Source organism: Mandrillus leucophaeus, unplaced genomic scaffold (assembly GCF_000951045.1).
Source record: "Mandrillus leucophaeus isolate KB7577 unplaced genomic scaffold, Mleu.le_1.0 Scaffold476, whole genome shotgun sequence".
Lineage (NCBI taxonomy): Eukaryota > Metazoa > Chordata > Mammalia > Primates > Cercopithecidae > Mandrillus > Mandrillus leucophaeus.
In genome coordinates, this window is record NW_012105098.1 from 1,088,566 (window position 1) to 1,109,907 (window position 21,342).

Genomic DNA, 21,342 nt, shown 5'->3' on the forward strand with positions numbered 1-21,342 from the left:
TGCTAACTCCCAGGCCAGTACAATTTATTTTTGATACCTATAACCCAAATCACCAATTGATCTTTCTTTTCTGCTTAAGCTCTGCCTGAATGAAGACACAACTTATTAAATATGGATATAAACCCACAGGAATTTGACCAGGCAAAAATTTCCTTTTTTAAATAGAACCAACTCCCATCTGAAAATGGCTTCTAGAAAGAATTATTTCATAAAATAATTTAATCCATGTGTTTCACAGTAACAGAAAAGAGTCCACCCTTTTTAAAGAGATTATCTGTTATAATACCACCTCCCTTTCCTCCCGAAATTCAGCAGCTGCATATCAGTTTAATTGTACTACCTAGCAGTTCAAAGAAATTGGCTTTTCAATGGACATTAGAATCTAAAACTCCTAGATTTAATGGGTATGTCCTCTGAGGCCCACAAAAGTGCAATCATAGAACAATAGGGTCAATACATTTCTTATCAAGGGTTCACCTACTTTGATATCAACCATTCTTGGAAGGGAACTCAGAAGGTCAAACTGTTATCAAACAAACATATAAATAGATAAACTAAATGAAGTTAATGAAGAGACCATAATCAAATACTCCTGGGAAAGACTATTAGCTGGCCTTCTTCAGAAATAAATGTGCAGGGAAAAATTGAGAAAGGACAAAAGAGAAAGTCATGCACTTCTAAGAGTAGAGCAAATAAAGATATTTGTTTAAGGAGATGGTCCTCCAGGTAAATATAACAGCTAAGTTCTTATCAGCAACATGAACATGTGAAATACACTTATTTGATGGAAAACTTATGGGCACAAAGCAATTATTGACCAAATAGCAGAAACCAGTCTACAAAAATCATAATTAAAAATAAAAGTATAACTCTGTTAATTAGACATAGAAATTTATAATATCCATGTCTTACAACTGTCCAGTGTTTATTCATGTACCTAAATTAAAATAAAATAATTTCAATTCAGGCAAACCACCCTGAAAGATATTTTTCTTAAGATGTTTATATCTAAATCCATGCTCAGATCAGCGAAAACATTTAGAAAGGAAAATATTCTATTTAATTTTTAAAAAACATTTTATTGGGGATCGTTAAATATAAATAATCCATTTTAAATAATATAAACATGTAGTAGAAGTACATAAAACATACTTTCATTTTCTAAAACATAGAGAACAGTAACTTCTTCACCTCCAAAAGAATAGACCATTTATTACCATTTAAAAAAATCGTTTGGCATTCCTATTGCCCTTCGCACAACTAAATGAATCAGTGACGTGTATATATATGTATATGTATATATATACACACACACACATATACACACACACACACACACACATATATATATATTTTTTTGGAGGCAGAGTTTTGCTCTTGTTGCCCAGGCTGGAGTGCAATGGTGCAATCTTGGCTCACTGCAACCTCTGCCTCCTGGGTTCAAGTGATTCTCCCGCTTCAGCCTTCCAAGTAGCTGGGATTACAGGCACCCACCACCACGTCCAGCTAATTTTTTCTCCATGTTGGTCAGGCTGGTCTTGAACTTCTGACCTCAGGTGATCCGCCCACCTTGGCCTCCCAAAGCGCTGGAATTATAGGCGTGAGCCACCGCGTAACAACCCTGATGTATATATTTGAACCTGCTTTTTATTCATTTGTTCAATAAATGAATAAATATTCACAGTTGGGATTACTGGCCTACATCTTCCACAATTATAACATTATTTTAGCTAGTGAACAATAAAACTAATTTGATTTTGGTTAACTTCTTTTCAATACAGATGGTTTAAAAATAAAACAAAACCTGTGTTTTTCTATTGTGATCTTAAAAATATCTTTCTAACATGCTTTTTAAAAATATATATAAGTATGCTGCCACTGCCTTGTAGTAAACTTTAGAAAATGTTGAGATTCCAAAGGGCTGCCTACAAACCAAATGGCATCCTGGCTTTGGCAGGCTGATGCTTCATTTCGGCTGCTCTCGCCCCCTCTAGCGTTTGCAAAGCTCATCTGTCTGATTATCCAGTTACCTCACTGAACAAGAGCTTGGCTAAGTCCTGCCCATCTATGACATCACCCCCTTCTTCAACCACTGCGAGGTGAAGCTTTAAACTTCAGACTTGGAGGTGGGCTGTGTGCAGTAAACTGGAATGCTCTCCCTCGCTCACTCCTCAGTGTAGGAGTGATCTGAAGCAGGACAAGCTCAGCCTGCAGCTGCCGTGGGCTTTGTGTGGACTGGACGCAGAGCTTGGGAGACGGGGGAGGGCTATTACTCCAATTCACAGTCAATGGAATTACAGCTATAGCGGCAGTGTATATAGGATTGCTTTTTCTCGTCTTCCTGGTAAGTGTTTTCCATGTTTTTTCTTATGATTGTCCCAGAAAGTTTGCTTGGTTTTACTCTCTAGAAAGAAATGACTGGATACTCTGAGAAATCCAAATAGGAACGTTTGCTCTGTCACCAGGAAAAGCAATCTATGTGTGTGCAAGCCAGCAAAGAAAAATTTCACTATATGGCCAAATGCAAGAAGTTTCTTAGAACCTTCTTTCATTTATAAAAGATAGTAAGTGGCTATTTTCTGTCTCGAGTAATTGCTATTTGAAAAGAGCCTTATGGAAAACAGCAAGTTGGAAAGTTCAGTGTTAAATATCAAACAATACAAGGAGATTCTTCACAGATAGAAAAGCAAAAGGTCCTGCTAACTTGGTGTGTACTGTATGTGTGGTATGATCACCAATTGCTGTTTTTACAACTGTGAAAGAAAATCAATAATCCCTCAGCCCATGAGTACGCAGTACATGAAAAGCATACATCTTGCTCACAGCTAGCCGAGCTGCTCCTAGAGACTTATGTGCCTCTGTAAAGGATTAACAGCTACACCTAGATTTTAAAGCTTGCACTGCTATCGTGCCTGAGCTGCTTCAAGCATTTCAGGCTTGCAAATCTCAACTAGTAAATTGAACTCAGAGGAGGGGGAGACTCTCTTCCAAACTATATTCCCTCTTCAATAGAACGCCAAAATCCATTGCTTAGGCAAGTGTGGTATGTGACTAGCATAGTAAATGGCTAAGTCTACTCAGAAAAACTAACAAAGCTCACCCTGGAAGCTATGCCTGATGTATGCAGTGAGTTTGGGGTGGCAGGAAAGAAAAATAAATGAGTAGAGCCCTCATCAAGTGGGTTTTGCAGAGGATCCATTCTTTGCAACTTACAATAGGAAAATCTTATATTGGAAGAAATGCATTTATACTACAAAGCTTGAAAAAGTAGTTAAAGGTATCTTCTCAAAAAAATTTGTTCACTGAATTAGGTCTGAAACAAAATGGTTGCATATAGGTAAAGAGTGCAACAGGCCCATCCATGTCTTCTCAACGTCTGGGGGGTTCTTTTTTGTTATTTTATTTCGAATTTAAAGAAAAAAAAAAACTTGATTTTTTTTTTCAATTGTTAGTCCAAATTCTCTAATGGTTTTAATAATAAGGCTATTTTAAATATTCTTAATAAATGTCTCCTTTAAAATGCTCATCTATGTTATTTTATTATCCAGAAACAACATAAATAAAGCCACTAGAAAAGTCCTTCAGCTGTAGCAATGCCTTTCATTTATCTCTAACTGCATAAAAATATCCTGACCAGCCTAAACATAAAGAATAAATTTGCCTATATTCAGGGAGAATCACTTATACTTGATTCAAAGTGACAGAGGACTAATATTCATCTCCTCTGAAATGAGTGAAGAAAAATGAATCCTTTAAAAGTACCACAATAATATCAACATTACCAACTACCACAAATATTAATGATAATATGCCAGGTTTTTACCATGGGAAAATTAAATCAGAGATATGCCCCTTAGTTTGGACACATACATACACACACAGACAAACGTACATCTATTTATTACCCTGAAATAAAAACAGGGTTACAAAAATGCATAGATTTAACTAAGAAAACTAAAATTTGATTTTTTGAAGACCACAGCCAAAACACATCAAGTCCAAGGATCAGCGAAATATTAGTGAATGAATAAACATAATGAATTCATTAATATCGTGGTTCTGTATAACTCTCTACCAGTTATTAATTGGGTTTTTCATTTCACTGCACCCCACCCTTTAAAATCAATTATGACTGGGTTCAAAATGCACAATTAAACACTTCCCAAACATAACGTTTGTGAAATGTATAATTGGATAGCAAATAAAGTTTTTACAAAAAGAAGAAAAACAGTAAGAAAATTTGTCATAACTAAAGGTGGCAGCAAAATAGAAGGTATGTTTCTTTTGCTTTTAAGTGTTAATTAAAGAGACTACAATTCTATCAAAACTTTTTCAGAGCTAAATGAAGCAGTGTGAAATAAATTTGGTTGAAATCTTGTGGCTGTCAGACTTTGTTAGCAAGCTATTAATTATCTTTACCCCAGTTTCTTCTCTAGACTGTATTGCCCAATCAAATAGAAACTCCAATTATGCTCAGCATCTCCTGCCTAGGGACACAAGACCCTAATGAACACTCAGTCTCTCTCGACGAAAAATACAATAATCAGCTTTAAATATGCAAGTGCACTGCAGAGAGATTTTTCTGTGCTTTTCTTGGCCACACACCCTAAGGCTTCCTCCTCTTTCTGGATTATTTTGAACAATTTTAAGCCCTACAAAAATCTGTGCAGGGAATTTGCCTTGTCTTAATAATATATTAATGTTTCTTCTTTCTTGCTTTTCATTTTTGATATGCCAATGTTCATACCAATATTAAATCTGGTCACTAAAAAACATATTTGGTTTATAGTTGCCATTTCAGTCATTTCTTAACTTTTATGCCTCTTTTTAAGGTGGGTGGGCTATAAAACAAAGAATGTGATTGATTACTGGCAAAATTCAGAGCTAACTTAAATATTCTGAATAGATTCCACTATATATTCTTTTATTCAAACCCATTTATTTAAAAAAAAAAAAAGCATTAGAAATAACTGTTTAAAGTCAAATGAAGACTACCATAAATAAAGTCAACAATGGAAATAAGATTCAGTAAATTTTTCAAAGGCCATAATTTCTCCCCTCCTTCTTTCCTCCTTCCCCCTACCCTCCCACCCCCCACCTTTTGCCCCAGAGGCCTTCACTGTTCTTCTCAACGGGAGGCTTTGTTGTAATTAAACCAGAGAAAAACTGGCCAGCAGCAGCCAACATCTGACTTGCGGCTTCTGAAAGCAGTGTTCTGGTAGAGTGTACCACCCCCCAGCGGGCAAAAACTCTACAGTAAAAAATCTCTCAGCAATATTAATCCTCAAAACTGCATTTTCTCTTCAGAGCATAAAAACGGATATTTCTCAGCTCCTTCTAACATTCCACCATTTCAAAAATTTACTGAAAGTCAACAAATAAATTTCCAACAAAGAGTTGGTCTTCTGAAACAGCATTCTTCCTCTTAAGAAAATAGGTATACACATTTCAGAAAGTATTTTCCAGTTTCAAAATACAGATCGACATCACTAAATTTGGTTAAACATCACATTAAAGGACAGTTTTCAAAGCTATGTTTATGTTGTGTAAGAAAGAACTTTGAGTTATCTATTTACGAAAATCCCAGAGAAAACAGATTTTAAGTAGAAAGCAATAGAGTATAATTTAAGCAAAAGCTAAAATTTCATTTGTTTTGCATATGCAGAATCTCTTTCCTACCCTAAAATCAAGTGTCAGGGATGTATAAAAAGCTTTCTGCAGGTATTAGTCTGTTTAAATGAAAGGAGGGAGAAATTGCTCTCATTTGATGGGACAATGACAGCTTTTGTTCTTTATTCTTTCACTTTACATGTGCACAAGTTACCGTGGCAACTTTGAAGAGAAAACCCACAGACCACATTTGGTTAAAAACCATTTTTAAAGTGTGCCACTGGACTGTGGATTGATCAGTTTATGTGTTGTTGATTTTCTTCCTCTTCATCTGGTTTAAGTAATACCCTACTTGTACGTGAAAAACAATGTATTTTATGACTTCAGGTGGTCTCACCGACCAGTATAGTGCTTGCCACACAGTAGACTAAAATAAATCTATTTGCTGAACTACTGTATGGAAACTTAAATATTAGAAATTTAAAGCACGTCAACCAAGTTGTACTCACACAGTTAAAAAGGAATTTAAAGTCTGCAATGGTAAATGTGGTTTAACAAAAGTAGGCGCACTTTTAATTCCTTTTGCTCAAAAGTCAGCACAAATGTAAAGCATGCCCCCACCCCAAACTTTATACCACTTACCTTCACCACTCTCTAAATTAATATCTTACTCGTTCTTACAAGTCTTGGTCTCTAATTCATTTACTTTGGGTTTAATATCATAAAAGGAAGCAGCATTCACTATGCTGAAGGATAATATCCCAGTTTGCCTTTTTGTTTTAAGGATGCTTGATTTAACTTTACAAGCCAAAACAAATGAAGCAGAATTCAATTCATTTGTCACAAATGTACCGGGGAAAAGAACCAGTAACAGAAAAAGAAAAAGTAGAAATACTTAGCATTGGAAATGTTATCCCCTATTTTCCATAAATGAAACAAGGACCTTGTTCAGGCTAGAAAATAGTCTGGATAAAACCAAGTATGAAAAGGCACACTTGCTTCTCTGCCTCTCAGCAAACCCTTCAGACTTCATGACTCTCAAGAGGAGAGTTAGAGGTCCTTCTGCTTGCCTGGCATTAAACAAAAGAATTGGAACTTTCCTGAAATCTGATGATCGTGGAAAATTTAACTACCAGACAGGCTGCTTAGAAAGCATTTTGCTGTCACTATCAACTAACCTGATGTACTCCAGTTTTTCAGTTTAACCATATATATAGTTTATTTGAAATACCATTTGTTGTTGCAAAGACTTAGCATTCACAGGTTGAGCTTTTTTAGTAGCAATTTAAGCCTTCATAAATAAATTACCTTCCTAATACTCTAAATTATGATTGTATAAATTCCAGTTTACCTAGAAATATTCACAAAGTTGGATACGTTTGTTTAGGCATGAGTTTTTTTTAGTCTCAAGGTTTTACTTAAAACAAGGCAACTAACTTGGATGAAAACTTCTACATGCCATTATATTTTAGACTGAATATTTTTAGAAGTCCCCAGCATTAAGAAATCATTCTGTGGGAGAAATCATTAAAAAAGAAACTAAAATCTCAAAACCTTATACTTGAATTAATATTTTTCAAAAATGAGTAATGATCAAACAGGTCAAATCAAAATCAATTTAAATCTAAGGCATAAATAAGAAATTAGCACTACTATTATATAGCTTCATCTTAATCTAAGTAATATTCTTAAAACATAAGAAATACCTTCTCATGACACTCCCAGCTCCAAAATATTGTAGTAGCAGGGAAGAAATCATATAAACATGTAGATTGCCGCAAGTTCTTGATTTTATTTAAATATCAGTTTTCTATTCAGATACAACTTCTTATATTAGTTTTCCTAAAATAGTATCCTTATCTATTTACATGTTTTATTGGGTGTACCATGGAAATAAATTGGAAGCTTTTCAGACTTGATGATTACATTATAAATGCAAAAAAAAATCTACAATTTTTATTTGTAAAAAGAAACTGAATATGAATATAAGGATCTCTATTAAAAATCTGATTCATCAGTGAGGTGATTATGTTTTTCTTCTTTTTACTACAGTTTTAAGTGTTTTATAGTTAAATAATGCCTCCATTAAAAAAATTTTTTTTAACATTCCATTAAGTTACCAGGGCTCCATTTATGTTTTTCCCCCAAGTTACCCCATTAACAGTATTTTTCTAAAAGATCGATTCATTTTGTTCAAAAGTAATGGCCTCTTTCAAGCCTAGGCAGACAGAAAGGCTCTGAAGTCAGTGTTGTGGAAACCTGGCCACAGTGTCCATGCCAGTGGGGGTCATTTTTCTTTTCATCATCGACATTTGACTACAGTATTTCTAGGTGCGCAAATATGTAGATCCAGCTCAGAAAGGGGAAAGTCAAAGCATAGGAGATTGTTCATTTTTGATGAAGAGATCCTTGCAGCCTTTAATATGCCAAAACCAAAACCCAAAAATCTGTTTAGCACTATAGTTTCAAACATAAATGGGAAAGAGAAGACATAAAATGTAGTCAAATATGAATGGTTTTGAGCCTAAGTAAAGGGAGTAGGGGCATATGAGAGTAGCTCTGAATGTAACCTTCATTTCTGAAAGAGTATCCTTCTCTCCTAAGAAACCTGTTTTATGTTTTTCCTTTTATTTAAATACAATGTGGAGAGAAAAGAATGACATTTTCCAAGAACTTAATGAGATTTAAGGCTTTCTGTTAATCCCACATTATTACCACTATTGTATGAATGGCAAATGTGAGTTTGCATATCAAACAGAATAGAGGAAGCAGCTTCACAAATGTAAAACAGGTAAAATAAACAAATTAATCTTCCATCTTTTCACACCAATTTAGAACTCTTTCATTCTCTGGGTTAAAAATGTGAAAATCAACACATATTGTTAGAGCCTAATTTGGTGAAATATACATAGTTCAGATACAAGATAAAAGACATTTATTTTATGTCTGGTTATCATTATGACCATCACCTTGGACACACTGTGGTCTGACCTGACTCAGGGAATGATCAGTTTTTAAATCCCCAAAATCAGCAGATTCATCATCTCAAGTATATATTGCCTCACCATCATCCCTGGAATATCAGAAATGCTTGACTCTTGGTAACACTTTAAGCAGGTTCTCTCTTGTTATTTTTATAATGGTTTTTAATTAGTTTCCAATGCAATTTAACGTAAGTAGTTGTTTTCTAAACTTAACCACATTATTTTATATGTTGAATAATTTTCAAGTTTAAAAAACTTTTACAGAAGATACTTTAAAAAGTAACCTTGTAATTATAATTTCAACAGCTTGGTTTTCCATTTTCACACACTGAGAAAGCAACAGTTTTCAAGAAAAGATACTATTGGAATTTGACAATAACAGGCAAAGCCCTAAAGGCATCACAGTAAAACCTCACATTAAACAATAAATCATTTAAACTTTCCTCTGTGGGCACTTTGCAATATTCACTAGAGACTGTTTGATCCATCTGCTAACTGCTATTTTTGTTTCAAGTTGCCTAAATAATAAATTATATGTATCTGTAATTTTTTTTCACTTTTCTTCTGTTAATATAGCCTATGACCATGTTGGTATGCAGTTAGCAAACTAAAATAAACTGAATTTTTGGAGAGAAACAGAAACACAAATTGTGGCCTTATTTAACATACTCGTTCAGCAGAGCATTTGAATTATGGAACAGATGCTATCCTTGCTGGATGTTAGGTAGTAACTGTGGGAGAAGCAAATTGCTACTACTTTAGTCCTTACTTTCAGGGTCACATATTTCCAGGATACTCAAATGTTCCCTACATATATACAAAGTATCAGAGTGGATGATCCTCCATAACCAATTAGAATATTACTCACCTCCTCCAAACTCTTAAAAAATCTTCATGCATATTTGATAATAGGCAAAGCAGTCAACATTAAATTCAAAGATCTCTTTAGTCAAGCCAAAAGTCTTCTTTCAGAAATGATACACTTATTAAAAATTGGCATATTCATGTATGAACCTAGAGAGAAATGCCCCATCTGGTGTGCTTTCCTAATGGTCACTACAAGGAGATCGAAATAATAGTGTCCTTTCTATTTCAAATACAAAATTTTTTTTCAAACTCAGTATGCTAAAAGAAAATTAGAACAGTATTCTCCAGAAAAACTAAACATGACTTGAACTTCTATGTCACCTTTTGGGCAAGAACACCTGAGTGCTTAGAGTTTCAAGATCAATAAGTAGTCCTTAGATGTACCCCTAAAGAGAAAGGGGATGGTGTCGACATTCCGCAGTTGGGAAAATTGAGACCTGCACGAAGAATCAAACAGGGAACTGAGCAAATCAACAGAAAAGCTTTTAACATAGCCTTTTCAACTCTAAATTGTGGATTGTGTGACTTTGTTAAATCATGTTCAGAAATGCCTAAAAAGTTACCTTGGCATTTCTGTCAAAAATACTTGTTAATGTATTTGCTCACCTCTTTGACATGTACTTGTTTTCTTCTTTTTAAACATTTTATCATTTTATGCATATGATTTCAAAGTAAATTTTTAAAGACTGGCTTGAATTTGAAAGCCATGGTGTTTAATTCAAAGTGACACAATCATATAATAGAAATTATCTGTTTGATGACAATCTCTACTTTGGCTCCTACTTTATTTATATAAGAAAATGAGAAGTCTAAAAACAAAGAGGTCAACCTATCCCTTTTGACTAACCACTATGATGAAAGATGTGTTGTTTTAAGACATTGAAATTAAATGTCTAGGAAATTTCTCTAGTATGTTAAAGTTCATTATTAATAGTTCATTAAAACCTTTTACTTTCACAGGAGATGCTCAGTCCCAGTATATTTTAAGGAAGATAAATATAAAGGAAATTTAGTATGCCTCGTTTTCTTTCCATGAAGAATTTAGTTTCCTTTACTTCTTAAAAGAGAATACCTGTTCTTGTATAACGTGACTGCACCAGACATTCTGAAAAATCAGCAAGAAGCAAAAGCTGGAAATAGCTATTTCACAGCAGGTAATCATACCTCAGGATGTAGCTACTGTACAAAGTTTATACTTGGATAATCCTGGATGGGAATAAAGGTAGGGGGTAACTGCCTGAAAAACCTATTACTATACAGGCCTTAGCATCATGAATGGCTTTCTTCATGAGGAGCTGAAGTTACTATCTCTGACCACATTGCACAGAAGAGCCAATAAGAATTTCAAAGAGGGCAATTTCCACTAAGGGAATTAAGCTACACAAAAGGAACCTTCACACAGAAACTCTATCAGAAAGAAAAAAAAAAAAAATACATAGGAAGCCATGTGTCCTACATAGTAACAGGAAGCAGAATTGTTTCTGCCCCCACTTTAATGAGCTTGCCCACCATGCTGAACTGCAGCTGGAATGTTCATTGACAACAGCAAGCCTGATCTGGAGGTGTGTGCGGCATAGGATTACTTGAATAAACGGTGAAGAACATTTCCAAGGACTAAACAAAAGTTTATAAGTCCCAGCCCCTCACCAGGAAAATAATACATGTGCATTGGATATTCACTCCCGCAAAATTTACTCACATCGTTCAATAAGGTAGGAAAAACAAAGTATTTTATTTTCATGCCTAAAATTACAAAGGCTAATTAATACTTAAAAGGACACAAGATATTATATTACACAATACATCAGTATAAATCTGTACTTTGCCAGCCATAGAAAAAGTTGATTTATATTCTAGGTTAGAATTTAAAGAAATATAAATGCACTGTGAAAACACATTATGAGATAGAAAATAATGAAAAATGTGGACAAAGTCATTAAAACTTGCAGTATGAAACATATAACAAAATGCAAACAGAAGAAAGACAGAGTTCAACATGAAGTGAAATTTTCCACTTAGGTTAGCTGGATGTATTAGCTTTGTAATTCTTTCCCAAAAATAAATGAAGGATTCATTCTTATTTTCTTATAGAAATCCACCCATTTAAAATAATACTTAAAATTAATAACCAAAGAAAATGAAATGACATTAATAATCAAAGCAAACTATGGGTTTAATTGAGATTCAGGATCTCAAGATGTGGGTAACTATGAAGTATGAAGTATGAAGAGAATAGATATTTTTATGACATTTTTCTATACCTGTATAGTCTTTGCCTAATAAAAAGTAAATATAAAAATTTGTGGTTTTTTGATAACAGTAAAATGGTTACCTTTAAATATACCAAACAATACTCCAAGGTGTTAATTATTATGAATATTAAGAAAGAAATGGATATTCAATTAGCTTGATCAATGACTGTCTATAAGGTTGATATAAAGTATAATTAAAATACTTTAGATTATTCAATAAAACTTCAATTATATTTAACATTTCAAAATCAAATGGATTTGGCACATGTTACTTTTTAATGTATAAAGAAATTAAGAAACCATTAAGGTAAAGAGATTATATGACACTGTCTATTGTTAGCTAGCAATAAGCCCGACTATGCCCTCTCCCAAAACAAATTAAAATATTAAAAGTGATTATAGATATTTTAGTTTCCACATTCATTTTAAACATTATATTCAGTATGCTGTTCTTATTGTTTTCTCTCTTTTTTTACTCACTTCATTTTAGGGTTCTGAAGTAACGGAAGCTACCTTGTATAAAGACCTCAACACTGCTGACCATGATCAGCCCAGCCTGGAGCATCTTCCTCATCGGGACTAAAATTGGGCTGTTCCTTCAAGTAGCACCTCTATCAGTTATGGCTAAATCCTGTCCATCTGTGTGTCGCTGCGATGCGGGTTTCATTTACTGTAATGATCGCTTTCTGACATCCATTCCAACAGGAATACCAGAGGATGCTACAACTCTCTACCTTCAGAACAACCAAATAAATAATGCTGGGATTCCTTCAGATTTGAAAAACTTGCTGAAAGTAGAAAGAATATACCTATACCACAACAGTTTAGATGAATTTCCTACCAACCTCCCAAAGTATGTAAAAGAGTTACATTTGCAAGAAAATAACATAAGGACTATCACTTATGATTCACTTTCAAAAATTCCTTATCTGGAAGAATTACATTTAGATGACAACTCTGTCTCTGCAGTTAGCATAGAAGAGGGAGCATTCCGAGACAGCAACTATCTCCGACTGCTTTTCCTGTCCCGCAACCACCTTAGCACAATTCCCTGGGGTTTGCCCAGGACTATAGAAGAACTACGCTTGGATGATAATCGCATATCCACAATTTCATCACCATCTCTTCAAGGTCTCACTAGTCTAAAACGCCTGGTTCTAGATGGAAACCTGTTGAACAACCACGGTTTAGGTGACAAAGTTTTCTTCAACCTAGTTAATTTAACAGAGCTGTCCCTGGTGCGGAATTCCCTGACTGCTGCACCAGTAAACCTTCCAGGCACAAACCTGAGGAAGCTTTATCTTCAAGATAACCACATCAATCGGGTGCCCCCAAATGCTTTTTCTTATCTAAGGCAGCTCTATCGACTGGATATGTCCAATAATAACCTAAGTAATTTACCTCAGGGTATCTTTGATGATTTGGACAATATAACACAACTGATTCTTCGCAACAATCCCTGGTATTGCGGGTGCAAGATGAAATGGGTACGTGACTGGTTACAATCATTACCTGTGAAGGTCAATGTGCGTGGGCTTATGTGCCAAGCCCCAGAAAAAGTTCGTGGGATGGCTATTAAGGATCTCAATGCAGAACTGTTTGATTGTAAGGACAGTGGGATTGTAAGCACCATTCAGATAACCACTGCAATACCCAACACAGTGTATCCTGCCCAAGGACAGTGGCCAGCTCCAGTGACCAAACAGCCAGATATTAAGAACCCCAAGCTCACCAAGGATCACCAAACCACAGGGAGTCCCTCAAGAAAAACAATTACAATTACTGTGAAATCTGTCACCTCTGATACAATTCATATCTCTTGGAAACTTGCTCTACCTATGACTGCTTTGAGACTCAGCTGGCTTAAACTGGGCCATAGCCCAGCATTTGGATCTATAACAGAAACAATTGTAACAGGGGAACGCAGTGAGTACTTGGTCACAGCCCTGGAGCCTGATTCACCCTATAAAGTATGCATGGTTCCCATGGAAACCAGTAACCTCTACCTATTTGATGAAACTCCTGTTTGTATTGAGACTGAAACTGCACCCCTTCGAATGTACAACCCTACAACCACCCTCAATCGAGAGCAAGAGAAAGAACCTTACAAAAACCCCAATTTACCTTTGGCTGCCATCATTGGTGGAGCTGTGGCCCTGGTTACCATTGCCCTTCTTGCTTTAGTGTGTTGGTATGTTCATAGGAATGGATCGCTTTTCTCAAGGAACTGTGCGTATAGCAAAGGGAGGAGAAGAAAGGATGACTATGCAGAAGCTGGCACTAAGAAGGACAACTCTATCCTGGAAATCAGGGAAACTTCTTTTCAGATGTTACCAATAAGCAATGAACCCATCTCGAAGGAGGAGTTTGTAATACACACCATATTTCCTCCTAATGGAATGAATCTGTACAAAAACAATCACAGTGAAAGCAGTAGTAACCGAAGCTACAGAGACAGTGGTATTCCAGACTCAGATCACTCACACTCATGATGCTGAAGGACTTGCAGCAGACTTGTGTTTTGGGTTTTTTAAACCTAAGGGAGGTGATGGTAGGAACCCTGTTCTACTGCAAAACACTGGAAAAAGAGACTGAAAAAAGCAATGTACTGTACATTTGCCATATAATTTATATTTAAGAACTTTTTATTAAAAGTTTCAAATTTCAGGTTACTGCTGCGATTGATGTAGTGGAGATGCCTGAACACAATTCTATATTTTAGTATTTTTTAGTAATTTGTACTGTATTTTCCTTGCAAATATTGGAGTTATAAACCATTTACTTTGTGTTCTACTGAGTAAGATGACTTGTTGACTGTGAAAGTGAATTTTCTTGCTGTGTTGAACAATCAGGACTGCATTCACATGAGATCCTTGTAGTATAAGCACAGGCCATTTTTCACTTTGGTATTAATAAAATGTAAAAAAAAACTGGCTGAATGGCTGAATGAGAAAATTTAATTTTAGAAAATGGTTATGAAATAATGTTCCAATTATTAAATTTGTATTATCCCAGTGGTATTCAATAAATCAAAGTGTGTGAAGTAATGGGCAATATCAAACCTGCTGCATATCTCCATTTTTGCTCTAGGCAAATTAATTATCCTTAAAAAAGTTAAGCATATCTTCTGAACTGAATACATCAGCTGGCAGAAAAGGAGTGTGAAGTCTGTTAAAGCCATTGTCAGCAAAGCTTTGAAAATAAAGGACTTCACAAAAACAGTAATGTAAATGTGCTTCCAAGTTGCGGGGGAAATGTGTACTTAGGAAAACATGAAAACTTAGATTTGTATAGTGTAATGAACACAAATACCAAAACTGCATTTTGGTTTTGCCTATGCCATCCTGATTTTTGAAAAGTGACTTATAAACACAAAATTGTTAGTGTTTATGATGTTTTTATCATAAAGGATGTCAGAGAAATTTTATGCATATTAAAAATGTAGTGTAATTATAAGCGATTCCCCTCAACAACCCAGAGAAAGTAGTTCTTTAAATAAGAGAGAATTTAAAGAAAAATAAATACTAGACATCAAATTTAGATCTGGTTTATGTCAAAGGTTTTAACACTGTACATAAATGTTCAATTTACTTTTACAAAGATCAAGAATACTGCCCATTACTGTCACAATTTTCCAGATATTACATAATGAACTTGTAATGTAACATTTCCTTCTAGCTTCCTACTGAATTGTGAGCTATTACTTGTTGAAAAACCATATCGCTTTTCTGTTGCCATGATTTTTTTTTTTTTCAACAAAAAACCAAAGTGCATTGTACGCCCTTTGGCCAGTCTTGTATGTGCCTTGATCCAACGCTACATGTATTCAGCTTTTAAAACTCGACAAATTTTTCATACTCCTTAAATATGAAAAATTATGGTCTTATTGCTGAATAAAACTTTTAAAAAGTACAGAATAATTGTGCTTGCTTTTTCAGGATTGTGTTACTATCACTAAGTAGCAAATTGCCCAGCACATTAGTCCTAAACGTCCCATGTATTTTTCTAGGCATAAAAATAAAAGTTGGCTAAAAATTTTAAAAAATCAACATCTTGAGGTTGTGTATCATTTTACTTTAAAGAGCTCAGTATTTCGTGTATAATTCCTCCTACTTCTTCATTGTATAGATGGAAAATTTAAGAAATGGTTTCGCGGCCTTTCTCTCTTAGGCACACTGCTGCCACTGTCCTGATACTTTTTAAGGTGGTCTTTGAAAAATTGTTTTTTTAAAATAGCCTTTTAGTAGAGTGAGTTGGCATTTGTGATACTGTGAAATATACACTTTCTCTTTGTCCCTGTTTCTGGCATACAACTCCTAAAATCTTTGCAATCTTCAAAGTGATATATTTTCATTTTTCATATGCTAATGAGTTCACTGATGGCTGGCAGGCCCTAAGTAGCTTCAAGATAAAGTCTGGACATTGAAAAGACCCAGACATGATTATAGGGTTGGGACTTACAACCCCAAACCCCAACTTCCAGAGAGGGAGAAGAGGATGAAGATTAAGTTGATCACCGGTGACCAATGGTTTAATCAAGCATGCCTGTGTAATCAAGCCTCCATAAAAAAACAAAAAGCCAAGGTTTGGAGAGCTTCCAGATAGCTGAACATGTGGAGGTTCCTGCAGGGTGGCATGCCTGGAGAGGGCGTGGAAGCTCTGTGCCCACCCAGACCTCACCTAATGTTTCCTGCCATCTGGATCCTTTGTCGGATCCTTTATAATACATCAGTAAATCTGTTGCCTTGCATTTTGTGAGCTGTTGTAGCAAATTAATAGAACACAAAAAGAGATCCTGGGAAACCAAACATGAAGCTGGCTAGTTTTGCAACTGGTGTCTGAAGAGGGGGCAGTCTTGTGGGAATAAGCGTTCAACCTGTGGGATATGACACAATTTCCAGGTAGCCAGTGTCAGGATTAAACTGAATTGGAGGACATCCGGCTGGTACCTGCTGAAAAACTGACTGTTTGCTCGGTGTATGGGGCAAAACTTGGTAAGACAAGTCTTCTGTGTTGATTATTGTTGAATGAGAGAATTAAAACACACACACACACACACTTTGAGTTTGTGTTTTCCACATAGAGCATCAAAAGACTTGAAATCTTTCAATCTGTTCATAATGTCTGTACTATTTAGAATAAATAGTACAATTAAAAACAAACCACTTACCCTTCCTAGCTATGTTTCCATATCTGCAAAAGGGGGTTATTAGTACTCTCATTTTTGTGAGGATTAAATGACATGATGTGCATGAAAACTGTACAATCTTCTACAAAATATAAGTTACTACTATTATGGTCAACAAATGTTTGCCATCTGTTCCCAAATTTTACTAGAGACTGCTCCTTCTACTCCTCTACTGACAAGGAGATATCTCCAAGTGACTATGAAATCTTATTAATTATTTGCTTGCTTTCTTCAGAATGTTTCCCAACACTCTGTCTTTTGGCTTCCCGTTATGGCTGTTTTCGAGGAACAACTGAAAGACTAATGTGATTAACATTAAACATAGTGAATGTTTCTGAAGGAAGTCTGACTTTGTTTCTAGAAGTTTTGAGTAGTTTAAGCTATAGTTCTTCTAAAAGTCAGGGAAAGGACTGAATGTCTCCATAAAGTCTCTATAAACCTGTAGTTTATAAAAAGCAAAAAAAAAAAAGAGAGATTATATTGATATTTTCCAGTCAGTATACCTTCCATGAGCATAGAAAAGTTTGTGTATGTTCTAAAATACACCTTTTGATTATGTTGCCTGGAATAAATCAGAAACATGTTTTATACTAGCAAATATGCAGAGCACCAACAGGATAAAAGTTTTTTCTTTACCTACACTTGCTATAAAATCCAGTTGCTTTGCAAAGTACAAAATATACATATATATACACTTCAATAGAATATCAAGATACAAGTCTCCACCTTAAAGGGCATCAATAGTTATACACACATTTCCAAGCATCCCAAACTAAATGATATTAATAAGACTAAATTCCAAATCAGGTACTAACAAATTTATAGGGAAAAAAAAAAATCCAGTTCTGAATATAGAGCATATAGATTTAACAACAACAACAAATAAAAAAAAAAACTGGGAAAGCTAGAAAAAAACTAGAGGAAAAAAATTACTCCCTTGCTAAATGTTTGACAAAATCAAAAATTGTTTTTAGATATAGCCACTTGTAACCGCATTTAATCACTGCACTTATTCTTGCTCCCTATTAAAAATGACACTGTGCTCTATCTTATAGCAAGGCTGATTTATTAAAAGTATTATTCCCCTATTCCAAACAAACTGGTGAAAAGAACTCGGCTTTAATAACTACAGTTTCTGACTAATGCATATTTTATAGCTACATGCCAACATGACAGTTTTCATGAGGAATCCAAAGAGAGCTCCATGTCCTAAAGCACCTGAAGCATGGGTGTTAATGGAATCAATCCACCAATGAATGTAGTATTAGTTCATTCTTGCTGAAAATGGTAGTAGCATTTAAAATTCTAATTCCTTTTTCCTTCTTAGCATGATTAGCAAATCTTGATTTAGCATAGTCTTGGAATAACAAACACTGTACTTTTTGTTTTGGGACTTTTTGTTAAATGATAAGCAAAAAATAACTCATGCTTATCAATCACTTTTTAAGAACTTCAAAGTTCTCTACAAATATTCTTAACTAGTCAATGACTTTTACTGACTGGCTTTTTTTTTTTTTTTTTTTTTTTTGAGACGGAGTATCACTCTGTTACCCAGGCTGGAGAGCAATAGCGCAATCTCAGCTCACTGAAACCTCTGCCTCCTGGATTCAAGCGATTCTCCTGCCTCAGCCTCCCGAGTAGCTGGGATTACAGACGTGCGTCATCACACCCAGCTAATTTTTGTATTTTTAGTAGAGACAGGGTTTCACCATGTTGGCCAGGCTGGTCTCGAACTCCCAACCTCAGGTGATCCACCCGCCTCAGCCTCCCAAAGTGCTGGGATTATAAGCGTGAGCCAGCACGCCCAGCTTGCTCCTTTTTTATAAGGAGCAGACGGCTTGCCTTCAAGAAGTGTGCTGTCTACCAGTTATAGGGCATAAATAGCAGTGACAGTTCACTGCTCTGCAGTAAAGAGGAAGAAACAACTACATCTATTTGAATAGATCAAGGAAGACCTCATGAAGGAGATAAAATTAAGGATAGGTGTTGAGGGGTAAGAAGGAGTTTAAAGAAAAGCAGATACTTGTTCTGAAGAAAAAATAGTGACCAAAATTATAAAGAAATAAAAATGGCCAATGTTTCTCAACCTTGGCCTTGGTCAGAATCACTTGAGGGAGGTTTTTATTAAGATAATCAGGCCCCAACAAAGACTTACTAAATTAAAAACTCCCAGATGAAGGCTAGGCACATACATTTCAAAAAATTCCAAAGGTGATTCTGCTGTGGTCGAGGACCACTGATTTAGGAGGTGTTTGGATAAAGGCCAATAGTCCAGCTGAAATACAGGGTCCATGAAGGAGGTAAGACTGGAAAGGTTTTTTCCATTAGGCTTTGCAGTGTGTTGAATTCCAAGCTGAGAAGTCTACATTGATATTCTTTGGCAATGCCTCTTAAGCAGGTATATAAATGATCAGTGCACTTCACGCAACATTTTGTAAAAATAAAAAATATTGCATAAAGATGAATGGGAGAAACTGGGAACAAGAAGGCAAGTTAGAAGGCTATGCAGTATTTCAGGCAAGGGGAAATAAGGGCCTGAACAGTGCACTGCCAGTGGAATGGGGTCAAAAAAGAAATAAAGAAAGCTTTAATTAAAAAGATTACAGTAAAAAAAGTAGAATATTGAAGATGATGAAGATTTTCAGCACAGGTAAGTAGAATGTTGTTGAGGCAACTAATACAGATGGAAAACAACTGAGAAGAAACAGATTTCAGAGTATTTTGTAAATATTGGCTTTGAACAGGTGACTGTGCGCAGTACAGGTTTACATCTGCTAATTTTTAATAGTGCCCTCTTCAACCCTCCATAGTGACCCAGATAATAAATTAACATGACCTTAGGTTTACATTATCCCTCTGGACATGTCTACAGAGGGTTACAAAGGAGGATGTGGGGACAGATCCTCAGTATCAGGAAGGGAAACCACATCTAAGAGGTGAGTATTAAAATTGAGAGGGCAGATGACATAACCAACAGAAAATAAGCAGAGAGAAAAGAGGTGCCAAAGGAGCACCCTTTGTAATGGGGGAAGAGGGAGAAGAATCCACACCAAAGAAACAACAAACAAACAAAATGTGGGGGGGCGGGGGGTCGCAGAGAAGGAAAAATAATCACAAAAAGAAAATATTATGGAGTCAAAGAAGTAAAGTACTAAAAAAGAAGGATGTCAAAAATGTTATCAGGGTAAAGACATAGGAGAGGTCACCACTGAATATGAAAAATGAGGTGACCCTTGGGGGATTATGAAAGCAGTGTCTGCAAGTAATGAGGGAAAAGCCTCTAGGGTGCTGACAGGATAATGGGAGATAAAGAAAACAGAAACAATGATTAAGACTACTCTTTCAAGAAGATAAGAGGGTGAAGGGGTCTTGGTGGGTCATGGGGAGGAACAAGATAGAAAAAAAGGAAGTGAACACCAGGAGGGAGATATATTAACCTGAGGAAGAAGATGGGAGTATAGTGAGAGGAATCTACAATGAAGACAGGGAGCATATTTAATGGGAGAAAAGAAAGTGGAGATGCCTGAGAGGTACGGCCCAAGCCATGACTGTGGCTCTAGGATGCCCGAAATAAAGACCGACTGAGAAGCTACGGTTTTACAAGTATCACTAGCTAGGAGAACAAAGTCACTGAGAGAGATGGAATGAGGTGGTATGAAGGTAAGGTTTGTAGTCCAGGCCCTAAGGAAGATGGGGAAATGTCCCAGAGATGAAGAGGATAGAGAAGATGATGGTATTAGGTGATGCAACTGTAAAATACAGATTTCAAAATAAAGGTTTTTGAATAATGATGACAGAAGCATAGTCACATCTTTCAGGTTTGGAGAAAACATTTTTGAGACTACCTACCTATATCCCATACCTCTCCCCTACCCTATTTTCATCAAATATTGGTAGTTTCTAGAGATGGAGCAGATAACAGGGAAGTTCATCCTCAAGGAAAAATGTCAATTAATTCAAGACTATGGGAAGAATGCTAAGAAAAATGCTAATCACATGGGAAACTGGAATCCAAAAGAAAAAGATTGCAGTGAGCCTAGTAAAAGCAGTTAGAAAACGATCCAGAAAGGAGATAATATTCTCAGAAAGAAAGAGACATGAAACAGGAAAGCAAAGCGGGAAGGGCATTGCACCTAGGGCTCTAACAGATAATCAGTTACACAGGCTGCTGGTCATGAGAGGTGGGTGGAAACTCTTATTCTAAATAGTACAGACATTATGAACAGATTAAAAGAAGAACTAGAATAACCAAATTAACCTTGATCTATTCTTCACACTTCAAAACAGAATTAAATTCAACTTTATCTCAAAATACACACTGAAGAAGTATTTTTACCCATGTAAGCTTGCACTGGGCTTTCCTACAAGTATTGTAAGATTCCAGGCAAAGAGGTAAGCAAATCACATTATGAACCCCTCCCACTCCCTACCCCTATCTCAT

At 35.7% G+C, this 21,342-nt stretch overlaps 2 protein-coding genes across 3 annotated transcripts in view; one reads left to right on the plus strand and one right to left on the minus strand.

The window, feature by feature from the left end:
* LOC105550314 (O-acetyl-ADP-ribose deacetylase MACROD2-like) overlaps nt 1–21,342 on the minus strand; it is a 1,021,967-nt gene that overhangs the window by 617,272 nt on the left and 383,353 nt on the right. The gene's annotated exons all lie outside the window — the stretch shown is intronic.
* Nucleotides 2,081–15,762, plus strand: FLRT3 (fibronectin leucine rich transmembrane protein 3). Of its 2 annotated transcripts, XM_011995205.1 has the most exons (3): nt 2,081–2,344; nt 10,422–10,615; nt 12,204–15,762. In XM_011995205.1, exon 3 carries the CDS (start codon nt 12,256–12,258, stop codon nt 14,203–14,205), a length of 1,950 nt encoding a protein of 649 aa, XP_011850595.1. In that variant the 5' UTR covers nt 2,081–2,344; nt 10,422–10,615; nt 12,204–12,255; the 3' UTR covers nt 14,206–15,762. The 2 variants fall into 2 exon arrangements, with proteins under 2 accessions (XP_011850595.1, XP_011850594.1); XM_011995204.1 differs by lacking the exon at nt 10,422–10,615.